The 13,667-nt window shown below is 35.9% G+C and overlaps 1 protein-coding gene across 5 annotated transcripts in view; it reads right to left on the bottom strand.

Annotated features, from left to right (window-relative positions):
• The window catches only part of LOC149787803 (SCY1-like protein 2), an 83,346-nt gene that overhangs the window by 30,599 nt on the left and 39,080 nt on the right, over positions 1 to 13,667 (bottom strand). For all 5 annotated transcript variants that reach the window (XR_016424104.1, XR_016424107.1, XR_016424106.1 and 2 more), the window contains 3 exons: positions 9,252 to 9,377; positions 7,409 to 7,585; positions 7,079 to 7,201 (listed from right to left, as the gene is read on the bottom strand). Coding sequence is in view for 1 of the 5 variants with exons in the window: in XM_089974012.1 (XP_089830138.1) it covers positions 7,079 to 7,201; positions 7,409 to 7,585; positions 9,252 to 9,377 (426 nt within the window). In the remaining 4 variants the exon portion in view is untranslated. The remainder of the gene's footprint in view (positions 1 to 7,078; positions 7,202 to 7,408; positions 7,586 to 9,251; positions 9,378 to 13,667) is intronic.

Genomic DNA, 13,667 nt, shown 5'->3' with positions numbered 1-13,667 from the left:
CAGACATGTAGCATCCAATCCAGTCACATTATTCTGATACCAGGCTGACTGTTCCTAACACTAACTCTTAATGCTGAGCACCAAGAAAGGCAGCTGCTTGTACCATTTTTATAAGTTTTTGGTATGACTTGGCCAGGGTTCGAAACTGCGACTGCCCGTCACTGGAGTGGTCTAAAAGAAGTAATAAATATCTGGATAAAATAAAGTACAAGAAAATTTAAATTAACTTGAAATATTAGCAAATATAGTAAGAAAACAGAATTTACTAGTATATCATTCATAGTTTATGGGGTTTTTTTCCTTCATAAAACACCCCACCTACATTATAAGGTATTCATAACACAGCATCAAGGCTTCTTGACTGAAAGTAAGTGATCCTTAGAGTCATGACTGGTATCAGCAAGGTGAAGGATGCAGGCAGTGTTGGATTTTAGGAGAGATTACAAAGCCTGATTGTCAGGCTCTCAGTCACTGTAAAATTTAGAACCAAGATGGATGGGTCTGTTAAATGTTCTAACAATTATTACAACCAATGTAACTTTAATTCTAATTTGCATTTTGTTTGATTTTAATGGGTACCAATTTCTTTTATAGATTTTGTGAAAAAATTAAGACATTTTCAAGGGTACTAAAATTCATAGATTGACACATCAAAATCTACATATATATAGCTATTGTATTTCATGGATTAACCGTTAAAAAAAAATATAAAAAGAGAACAAAAACATGAATGTTTAAAGTAACTCTACAACCAGACTGAGTCCAAACTAACACTTGCCAAGATCAATCCTTAATACTGTGTGTTTGTTTGAGTGCCCAACAATAATCAACTGAAACAGCCAAGTGGTAACTGAAACATATATGATCTTTTAAAGAAACTGCTGTCCATGATGTTGAACAATCAGTACATTTTGATGATCATGTTATACACATACTGCCAACTTTCCAAATGCGATACAAACACACATGACCATCTGCTCATTGTTCAATGCAATCTGCTGGTTGGGACAAACTTTGATATGTTGTAGAAGAAAGTGGCTCATGATAAAATGCTTGAGATAAAAGTCCCTCTTATCCATGGCATTGAGACCACTGTGTAATTTTTCTATTTCTGGATTGGCTACATGACAAATGTGTACCATGAGATTTGATTAATACCATGTTTGTTCAAAGGTCCAAATATCAGCTAAATGTGCTGTAATTGATGTGTATAGAGTGTTTAATAATCACTTGTCTAATTAGTGTGTATAGAGTGTTTAATAAGCACTTGTGTAATTAGTGTGTATAGAGTGTTTAATAATCACTTGTGTAATTAGTGTGTATAGAGTATTTAATAATCACTTGTCTAATTAGTGTGTATAGAGTGTTTAATAATCACTTGTCTAATTAGTGTGTATAGAGTGTTTAATAATCACTTGTCTAATTAGTGTGTATAGAGTGTTTAATAATCACTTGTCTAATTAGTGTGTATAGAGTGTTTAATAAGCACTTGTGTAATTAGTGTGTATAGAGTGTTTAATAATCACTCGTGTAATTAGTGTGTATAGAGTATTTAATAATCACTTGTCTAATTAGTGTGTATAGAATTAGAATCACTTGTCTAATTAGTGTGCATAGAGTGTTTAATAGGCAATTCAAAGCATGTCTGATATTTTCTTACTCTGACCTTTACTGTTGAACCAACAATAAATGGTGAAAACTGCAGTGGGGGACCATTTTTAAAAGGACAATCATATATTGATATAATTATTTTCTGTTACATTTATTTCCGCCTTTTTCAAATATTATGTGCAAATATTGCCAATTTAGCAGAAACATTTTATTCCATTATATAAAAATATCTGAAATGCCTTTGTTCCAATTTCTCTCTATCCTCTCATTTCCTATGCATTTCATGTGTTTAGTATGTCAACAAGGTCAACTAGTGTGAAAATTAGTGAGAGTCAAAAATTGGGAAGGATGTGATGTGTCAGCCAAGACTGTGGCTGTGTCAGCCAAGACTGACTCTGTCAGCCAATATGGTGACTGTGTCAGCCAAGAAGGTGACTGTGTCAGCCAAGATGGTTATAAAATGAGTGGATTGACATCAGCCAAACTAACGCTTCTAGTAGCTTAACCTAGCCTTATAAAAACTGCTTAACATTTTGATCAGAAAAGTTGGTAGCACTAAAAAGAATCCGTAATGATAGATTATCCACCCAATTTCATCCAAATATGAAAATAACAGGTGATCAACAGTTATGGATGGTCAAGATTAGACAGATGAACTAGAGTGGGTGGGTGGATGGATTCAACCAGTGGCTTATTAAAAATTGATGCAAAGATTAGTATCATGAACTTATAAAAACACTAAGTGTCTCACATATTGGGAGAAAATTATCAGGCAATGATATTACATTTGCTTACATCAGCTTTCTTTTAATTATTCTAATTACATTTGCAGTGATTTTTGTCGCTAGCATTAACTTACACAACCTATTATTGTGAATGATCTTAAGGGCAGTCAGCCAAGACAGTGGCTGTGTCAGCCATGACTGTGACCATGTTAGCCATGAGTGTAACTGTGTCAGCCATGACAGTGATTGCGTCAGCCATGACAGTAACTGTGTCAGCCAAGACAGTGATTATGTCAGCCATGACAGTAACTGTGTCAGCCAAGACAGTGATTATGTCAGCCATGACAGTAACTGTGTCAGCCAAAACAGCGCCTGGTGTCAGCCAAGACAGTGACTGGTGGTAAGTGGTTGTTCCATGCACTATTAGTTTCTCTATTAGAAGTCAAGTTCTAATAATACTAATCACCTTTACTGACATACATGATTTTGGTCCCCCATTAAAAAAAACCTGAAAAAATGTTGCGGGGGAGCCTCACCCAATGGGTCTCAATGACAGGTGGCCAAAGGCCCCCAGCCAAAAATGCTTTGTACACTCATACAAAACTGCTCCTGGTGGACCTTACAATCTTAATATATTGCAAAGATGTTACTTCATTCTATGAGTGAAACAAGTCATCAATGCATCAAAAATTTTGCTGTAACAATACACATATTGATACAAGAGACAGAAAATCGATACAAAAAAATATTCACCATATGTTAAGGTATTTGAGTCTTCAGCAGTCATGAATAATTATTATTAGTTTGCCTCATTATTCTTTAAATATAGAATTAATCTGAAACAGCATTTGCAACCCCAGGCCTTCATTTTTATTAGTAAGAATGAAAAAACCTATTGAGAATACTCATTCACCATTTGCAACACAAAGTGACATAATTTGTAATCTGCCACCACCCATTCTATGTTAATTATCTTAACTCAGCAACGTGTTCAGCATATAGGATACATTCCAAATGTATTCCACAGCTATAATGAAAAACTTGACTCATCATTTATTAACCACTTTGGATAGACAGATGACATGATGCTCACTCTCTCTCTGTGCGGTATTTCAAAATTTAATTGTAGAAAGCGGAGAATACTGAGCCTAATTAAAATACCGATAACATAAAAGAATGCAATTTTCATTTTTTTTATCGATCAATTTAGCCTTGCAGATCATATGCTGAAAAAATATTTGAATACCTCTGTTTGCAAAAGCATACTATGGCATTAATGGACTAAATTACAGCATTATGGAACAGATAAGAAATCTGGCATGGTAGTCAATAAACGACTGATTCAAGAAAGTAAGTTTATGTTAGTGAAAAATCCTATTTTGGAGCAGATGTATCCAAAAGTTAATATCTGTGAACTGGAAAATTGCAGATAACAGTCATAAAGATCCAACATCTTCAAGCTGACAAAGCTATCCATGCATATGCAAGTTCTGAAGGAAGCATTGAACAATATTCAGAATGTTCAGAAATAATTAACAGATTAATACTTATACAACTAGAAGTGACATCTATTAAAGATTTTGATTTCAGCAGAGCTCAAAGAAAATGGAGCAAGAAGAAAGAGACAAATATTGAAGTGTTAGGTAAATACTGAACTAAGACTGTTTCCTCCTCCCCCTCCTTTTCTACTCTCCCCTTATTTCGGTGACAAAGGGTGAAGTCCCACTTAAGATAAAATCCTTGCAACATCACTCCTTAAGCTGTAAATGGGGAACAAATATGGAATTTCTATTTTTATGCACAGATATTTAACCAGTGAATGAAGGTGCCAAAGGAATAAATAAAATTAGCACAGAATCAGCAAGGGGCAGATTTCAAAGCTCTCAAGTTTATTACCTTGTGTAAAAAAAAAAATAATTACAGAATAGGACTGGGTGGCATTTTCTTTTGTCACTAACAAATACAAGTACCTGTGGCCACAGCAGTCTTTTGCATCGGCAGGAAGTACAATGTGATAGATTTTGTTGGTATTTATCCTCATTCCCGTATCCTGATTTGTTTCAGATGAGATTTTCTTTACAAGAGGAAATTGCTTTGTTTCTTCTGTTTTGAAGATAACATCATTATGTCTTCCAAGTTTAAGTTAGACATGAAATCTGTAATCAGATGTTTTCAAAGTATCCATTCCATATAAAACAAAGGACCTGGTGGCTAAAGTGAGTTGAATGGAGCCACCACTAAATGGCCTAAAACGCTGAGTAAAACCCACTGACAACCAACAGGTAGTCTGTTTTGAAAGTAATTTTGTTTTCTGCCATTGATGAGAATTGCATATAAATATATGACAACTATATCTCTGTCTGTAGTCTGCATACTGGAAATACATCCAATATGTCAACATACATAATAGGGCACCACCTACCATCCAAAGATGGAATAACCATCAAGTTCATATGTGTATTCATATGTATTGTATCGCAGGCTGTGTATCATGAATCATATCAATACATAGCATGGGTGAATCGTTTCACCCCTACATCATTCCAAAACACAAAATCATTTTAAAAAATAACAAACTTACCAAACCTTTAAAACATACTTGAACAATTTCACAATATTCATCGTGATATGAACTTGTTCTCCAATAATATTAATGATGAAGTTATTATATGTGCATGTCAGTGTTCACACAATAACTTAGGCACAATGATTTGTTGCATGTCAACTTTTGCAGCAAAATATAATATTAGTTTCAGGTTAGTGTTAGGACTGGTCAGCCTAGTGTCAGGATAATGTGACTGGGTGGCACATAATGCTACGTGTCTGCAGTACTATGCCCCAGTGCTTGACATCATTATAAACTGCCACACTGCAGATATCATAAACATATGACTAAATTTTTTTAAACCTATGTAAAAAATTCATATCGCACACACATATTACAGTTTTATCTTTTCAGTAAAAATGTGTAAAATAAAACAACAAAATTATCAACTATATATAGAAATAATCACATAAATTCACTTGTCTTTTTCTCACTAGACACAACCTGTTGATATGCCAGTCTTGCTCTTTTTGCAGCCTTGGCAAAGATAACTTATGCTTTCCGTTTTATTACCATTGACTTTACTGTTCAATCTTTTCTTTTCCTTCTCAACAGGTTTTTCCTTTCAAGTACCTCCTTGTATTGGCTGTAATTTGTACTTTGGTTATTCAATTTCTCTGTGTGCAGCTGCTTATGGAGGTGAACTCTTCCAACCGTGACTAGACTAATTCAAATCTTTCTTGCAAAGATCACAAAATACTAGTTCTCTGTCATTTGGTTTTCTTATGAACTGACCAACAACATATCCATAGACTGTCTGCTTGAGCCATTCCCATTTCCACACATTTTTCAAACCTTTATCCAAAATTTTTGTGTTCTGGTCTCTCTCAAAAACTTAAGACACCATGTTTTGTAAGCTTGCTTCTTTCCTTCCATTTCTATCAGTTTCTGCTACTGGAAGATTTACTGGATGAGTAGAAACCTTTGACCAATCAGAATACTCTTTACAATGATCGTGTATTAAGTAATATATGGAACAAATGTTTTACAAGGATTGTTGCGGAATGGGACTGGATGGACCATTTTTAAAAAGTGATCCAAGATTATGTTAAAAAAATCGAATATATGGAGAATTCTGAATTTTCTTGTCAGGAGAAAAGCTGAATTCTGATTTAAAATGGAGAAAGTTAATGCATGTTTATTGGAGGTGGTCAATAAATGATATAACTAATTTCAATGACAAACATGGCAGAGGTCTGTGATTATTATTTATATGTCTTGTGTAGATTGAATAGGCTTGACAGATGGTGGATAGCAGTGGTGGCAAATGGGACATTCAAGAGCAAATCTACTGGTACATTCAAAATACCTGAGCATGCCAAGAAATTGGGAGAACACTAAGTTGATAGAAATTCTTAAATCTGACTGATCTCTCATAACAGCATCATGGTTAGCTTCACAGAAGTTTATGTCCAAAAAATATGCAGTGTTGCCATATTGGTAAAACTGTACAGACACTACAATTTATTTATTATGGGAGGATAGGCAAATATCCCCATCTTAGCATACTTTGATGATGGCATTTAGATGAAACAATTAAAGTATAAATTAGTTTCAGAAGTTAAGCTAAAGAAAATCAAAGATAGGAAGAAAACAAAAGTCTTTACAGTGTTCACAAATATAAATGCGAATGCCCTGACCACAGTGCCTAAAAAGTAACCTAAATGCAAAACTTAACCAGATAGATAGACAAGAATAATTATCCTTGTTTGCATTTCCACATTCATGGTGTAACACAGCAATTTAAAAATGATTGATTTTCAGTTTCTTGTGTCTGTGTTTGTGTATCTGTAGCTGTGGTGTATGTGTACAAGTAGCTGCAGTGTTTGTGTACATGTAGCTTTAGTATTTGTGTACCTGTAGATGTGGTGTTTGTTTATGTGTACCAGTAGCTGAAGTGTATGTATACCTGTAGCTATAGTGTATGTGTCTGTAGCTATAGTGTATGTGTATGTGTACCTGTGGTGTATGTGTACCTGTAGCTGTGGTGTATGTGTATCCGTCACTGTGGTGTTTGTGTACCTGTAGCTGTGGTGTTTGTGTACCTGTAGCTTTGGTGTTTGTGTACCTGTAACTGTGATGTTTGTGTACCTGTAGCTGTGATGTTTGTGTACCTGTAGCTGTTTTGTTTGTGTACCTGTAGCTGTGGTGTATCAGCCTCCAAACTTCTGAAGATCATGGGCAGCACATGGGTCTTGATGTCTGCTTGTGGTGTTTTCTTCAACAAAAGGCTCATGTTCTGCATGAAGATCAGCAGGATCTGAAGAAGAAAAAAAATGCAGATTTGCAAGCAAGAGATCTGCAATAATTTAGATGCATCAAATGTTCAAAATTAATTTATAAATAATTACTTTTAAAATTTATTAAAGGATGAATAAAAATATAAATAATTTAAAAAGCAAAATTTATTAAATAAAAGATTTCAATTTTGTTTTGTTTTGCTTTAAAATTAGTGCACTTAACATACCTGAATGGGTTCCTTCATCTGAAACAATGGGACAAGGCCAGGCAATACAACAGAGTTGTACTCCCTATCAGTGGACTGTTCTGCTATCAGCAGTATGCTGGGCAATGTAAAGGGCACCATGTCAGGGTTGACACATTCCTTATATAGAGATGGCAGGATTCTCTGCAGATTCACTCTCTGTGATTGAATACAGAAAAAAGAAAACAATAACTAGCGTATTGGGCAATTAAAAGTGCTAAATATAGGACAAACAATTAATCAAATCAAGAACTATGTCTTTAATCTCACATTTTCACTGATACTGTATACATACGAAACAAATATCACTAATACTACATGAAATATTTATTTTTAGAAAACTTATTAGTAATTAAGATTTGGTATGCAAATCAATGTTTATACATAAAGAGTTGTCTAACAAATACAAAAGAGTTGCCACACTTTATTTCCCTTACGAAATTAGATATTCTACTCATGATACAGCATAATAATGAGATAAAAGAACAAGTATTAATCAAACTACTGATATAGCTAGACCAAGTGTCCTGACTAATCAAACTAATGATATAGCTAGACCAAGTGTCCTGACTAATCAAACTACTGATATAGCTAGACCAAGTGTCCTGACTAATCAAACTAATGGTATAGCTAGACCAAGTGTCCTGACTAATCAAACTACTGATATAGCTAGAACTAGTGTCCTGACTAATCAAACTACTGATATAGCTAGAACTAGTGTCCTGATTAATCAAACTACTGATATAGCTAGACCAAGTGTCCTGACTAATCAAACTACTGATATAGCTAGAACTAGTGTCCTGACTAATCAAACTACTGATATAGCTAGACCAAGTGTCCTGACTAATCAAACTACTGATATAGCTAGACCAAGTGTCCTGACTAATCAAACTACTGATATAGCTAGACCAAGTGTCCTGACTAATCAAACTACTGATATAGTCAAACCAAGTGTCCTGACTAATAAAACTAATGATATAGCTAGACCAAGTGTCCTGACTATTCAAACTTCTGATATAGCTAGACCAAGTGTCCTGACTAATCAAACTACTGATATAGCTAGAACTAGTGTCCTGACTAATCAAACTACTGATATAGTTAGACCAAGTGTCCTGACTAATCAAACTACTGATATAGCTAGACCAAGTGTCCTGACTAATCAAACTACTGATATAGCTAGAACTAGTGTCCTGACTAATCAAACTACTGATATAGCTAGACCAAGTGTCCTGACTAATCAAACTAATGGTATAGCTAGACCTAGCATCCTGACTAAACAAACTACTGATATAGCTAGACCTAGCATCCTGACTAAACAAACTACTGATATAGCTAGACCAAGTGTCCTGACTAATCAAACTACTGATATAGCTAGAACTAGTGTCCTGACTAATAAAACTAATGATATATGACTCGAACCCATGCAGACAGAGGTGAGATGGCAGTGATCGTAATGGTGAGCGCTTTAGACCACTTGGCAACTTGGGGACCCTGCCATGTGGTTAGTACTAATGAGCAGAATAAGCTCTACATTTTATTTTCTCAAATTCATGTTTAACTTACTTTTTCTCTCCTTAATATAGATAACTGTCAATGGTATGACTAATCTATGTATCTGTTTATCTATCTATAATTTACACAAAGTATACTGCCTATTATCTCCCCTTAATTCTGACTCTTTACTTGCATTATCCAGATAAATGCATATAATTCTTTGTCAAAAGATTGATGCAATTATGAAGTGGAATTGACTTTATCTGATTGGTGTGTATGGTATACAATGAACTGATTTCAGTTATAAAAAGGTGTTTTCTGACTTTCCAACCTTTGGCAATTTTGTGATGATTTTAGGTAATCCCTTAAAGAACTGTGATTTCTGTTTGTTGTCTCTCTGAAACAGTGTATCCATATAATGGAGAGTAGATGAGCCCACATCTTCAAAAAATGGTATCTGAAAGAAAAAGAAATGAGTACTTATTAAATTTGTGCATTTTATCCCCAAAAATATAGTGCATAACTTCAATTTATCATCTGCTGCCATCTGAATTTTACACCATACACCAATCACATGTTTTCAAGTTTGCACAAATGCAAATTACACTTTAGACTAAACTTGACACAGTGCACTCCCTGTGCATGATTCAAAGTGCATCAGGAGTGAACTCCCTACTGAACAATGACACACCAGGTAGTGACTTTCCAGTGCACTCTTGTTTACCTGTATGAACAAATAACTGGTAATTTTTGTATGTATGTATGTAATTCATTTAAAACCCTTCAAATATTCATACTGCCTGGATGATGTGATAATTCCAACATTTTAAATGGTTAGTCTAGTCTCATTCTGTTTTGTAGTTAACTTGCTAATTTATGTTTTCTTCATCTCTCTCTCTCTCTCTCTCCATTCAGTACCATTTCATTGATCAACTTAGTGTATTTGCTAAACTTATTCAATTGTTTGTTTAATAAGTTTTCAATATCGGTGTGTATTAATAATTCATTCATTGATTTGTCTGTTCCTTTACTTTATTCATTCATTCAAGGAAGCAAGTTCAAAGAAAGAAGGTCAGACACAGGTAATTAACAGACAAGTATATTAAATTTGTGTCTTGGAATTTTAATAATGGGGTATATTTTAACAGTTATTCATGTACAATTTTCATACAGTGAAAAAGAATTAATTTAAATCTATTACTTAACAGGCACAGTAAATAATCTGGAGAAACATTGTTACTAAAATAATTAAATCTGGGGAATATTAGCCTGCTATCTTATGAATCCAGCCCTACTCAAAGATGAAAAGCTACTTTTTCTGTCTTTATCAATAGACAAAGGGCAATAACTTTTGCCCATTACCTTACTTTGGCACTGTCAGGCATTGCTAGTTTTTATCTGAGTGAGATACTGAAAAGGATGCATAGATGATGGAGTGATTGGGAAGTTTTTAAAGTAATGTGGTTGGGTATAATTGCCATCTGTTCTGCCACCACTGGACCTACCAGATTCAAGGTTTGCCTATGTCTCTGAGATGAAGGGTTGGGAATGTTGACTCTGCATGCCAACAAGGAGCTTCTATGATATCTTGACTCGAAAAGTTGTTTTTAAATAAAAGGCTCACAGAGATGGTCCAAAGCTTTTAGGTAATCTTTATGAGTTGATTCTGGTCTGCTCAGATGGCAGAGTATACCAAGTATACAACCAAATTCAGCCACAAGGGGCTTGAGTGATGATATTCTATGTTCCAGGTCACACTGGAAGGAGGAGGTGTTTATGTGTACCATAACTTGTCTCCATGTTTCAACTAGAACTGGAGAGTGTGAGCAGAATGGTGCATGGCTGCTGTTCTCAAATTATCTATGGTGGAGAGCGAGTGAATGACAAATCTTTGGTTACTGACAGGTGGTAACCAATTTTGGGCTATAAAGCCAGGTTGTGTGATGAGAATCACCAAACCCTCCAATCTCAACTGAAGAGAGTTAGGGTCGACATAAAGGGCATGTAGCTCCCTCACCCTGCATGTAGAAGTGAAAGCTATCAGAAAACATGACTTGTATGATAGTGACTTTAGCAAAGTGTGGGTTAGAGGTTCAAATGGCTTCGAATTGAGCAATGTTAAAACCCAGGATTGGTAACATTTGGAAAAAGTTAGCGATTATTGTCAATTGAGACCAAAAAGGTCTAAAAGATCCAACAGGTCTATATCCTGCCCAAAATCATGTCTGCCAGGATGCCCAAATGTGTCCAATATCATGGGACGGTAGCCTTTGATAGAGATGGGGTCAACTATTTCTCCTTAAAGATCCAGAGAGAAAAAGCCTGCCAGTTAAGGGATTGAGGTATGCAGAGGGACAATGTTGTTGGTATGGCACCAGTCCATGAAAACTTGCCACTTTCCATTGTAAGCTTCAAAGTGGAAGGCCTTCTTGCTCACAAGATACTCTCCACAACTGAAGGTCTGAATTGTTTGTCTCACAAGGCTGTCCTGATAAGAGCTGAGTGTGTGGAAGACAATGATGGTCCAGGCTGGGAAGGACCACTCTTGACTGTGGTTGTTAGAGATGATACTGGTTGGAAATAATCTTCCTGGACATATTTATCACTAGAACAACCCAGGACTCGTCCCATATGGAGAGTCTATCCAAATCATCTTGCCATTCTGACCCAGAATGTTCTGGATTATTTTCAGTCTCAGCACCATGGGAGGGTAGGCAAATGTCCTCAACCCCTCTCAAATGAATGACAGTGCATCACTGCTCAGGTTTTTGGGTCTGTAACTGGAGAGACAATGGTGGGTAGCTGTGATTCCACTTTGTTACAATGAGGTTAATCATCAGACGCCCCAAAAGTGCATGAATCCATGTGATGACTAATTGATGGAGAGACCATTCCATGTGAAGGACATGACCTCTTCTGGATAGAGTGTCAGCCAAGACATTGAGTCTGCCTGGAATGTGTCTAATTTGTACACTGACATGGAGATCGTCACACCAGCATAGAAACTGCTTGAAATCAGAACACACAGGTCAAGTGATTTGTGCCTCACTGTTTGAGACAAGTAACAACCACAGAGTTATTGGACCTAACAGGGACCATTTCTGGTTCAGAGTTGATCTTTTCAGAAGTAAAAGGCATTGATGACAGCCTTCATTTTTAAGATGTTGATATGAAGAGGCCATTCACCCTGGCTCCCACGGTTACTGATGGTAATGAAGGCTGGCAACAGGTGGGCACCCTAATCTTGCACACTGTTGTCAGTACATACCATTATTTCCATTTGGGGCTTCTCCAGTGGTATTCCCATGGTCAGGTAACCTGGGTTTCACCAATGATGCTAAAAGGATTGAATCTTGGGTGTGACCATGACTGTTTCATCAAGGGGGCTTGAAAAGAGGCTCCACTGCACTTATAATGTCCACAAAAAAAGACAGCTGAGTAGGATCATGTCCACTTCCACATTGAAAAACTTGCAAAAGTTACAAAAACTCTATCATTCAAATCCAAGTCCTGCTGAAAATGGACTTGACGAGCTTGACGAGTCCAGCTGGTTAAAACTTCCATGTCCAGATGGACAAGTTCTGAGATGGACAGAGGGTTAACACTTCCTAGTTTTTTAGAAAGCCTGGATAATCTAAAAGAAAGGTCATTCCTGCCTCAGGGAAGAACAGAACATACCATATGGAGGATATCATCCAGGTACAATGCTGTCGCTGCAGATGACGTCGATCAGAACAGGGTGATGACGTACTACACAATCTCAGTAAAAGCCCAAGGATTGATGCTGAGGTCAACTCTGAACTGATAAACTGTGTCAATGCAAGCAAAACTGGAGAAAAAGTTTGTGACATGGGTGGATAGGGAAGTATGCATCTGTCCGATTGAGACAGACCACATACTTGTCCCATCAAACAGGCAGACTGAACTTGCCGTCTCCATCTTGAATTGGTTGAGGAACTTCCAGTCAATGATGGATCTCAACTCACTGTTTACTTTCTGAAAAAGAAACAGCCTTGAATAAACCTCTGGGGATTGTGGTCTTTGCACAAGCTCCACCACCTTTATTGTTTTGTTTTTTATGACCAACATGAGGGAATAGGCAGATCCAGTGAATATGGAATAGTATGGATTAGTATGAGAATACAGACACAAAAAAATGATAAATCATTTATAGATAACATTTACTTCACTAGTCTACATCTTTTGTTTCATTTTCACAGTGAAAGATCATAAAGTCTAGTCCACAAATGAATGATGTATAAATTCACTGATGAATTCCTTTCAAAATTTTTAAAGTGCTTTTGATTTGTCCTTATCCTGATGCAACAAGTTCTTCATTTTAACAAAATCATTCTGCTCTAACATATTTTAGTCATATAACCTCCATGAGTCAGATCTATAAATCCCATTTCACTTAATATTTGGCACCATGTCTTTTTGATATAGACTGGTCTGCTACTTAAGTGTTTATCAATCTATAATGAATCTGTAGCACATGGTTTCAAATTCAAGAAAGTCATCTTTTTCCTGGAAATGTGTCATGCAGAGTTACTATAAATTGAAAATAAGGAAAGTGTTCTAAGTGCATAGCCAAATTGTTGCACGTTTAAAAAATACAAGATCAGTAGATAGAGGTCTACGAGGGATCAATGTCACACAACATGAGCCTTGCTCACTTCTGACACTGCCAGATATAATCTTTGATCTGAATTTGGAAACATGTTTTGGGGTTGTTTTTTTTTTACAT

This window comes from Sinohyriopsis cumingii, chromosome 11, assembly GCF_028554795.1.
Source record: "Sinohyriopsis cumingii isolate HCF-2022 chromosome 11, ASM2855479v2, whole genome shotgun sequence".
NCBI lineage: Eukaryota > Metazoa > Mollusca > Bivalvia > Unionida > Unionidae > Sinohyriopsis > Sinohyriopsis cumingii.
Note: the sequence above shows the minus strand (reverse complement) of the source record. Positions and strands in the feature narration are given on the sequence as shown.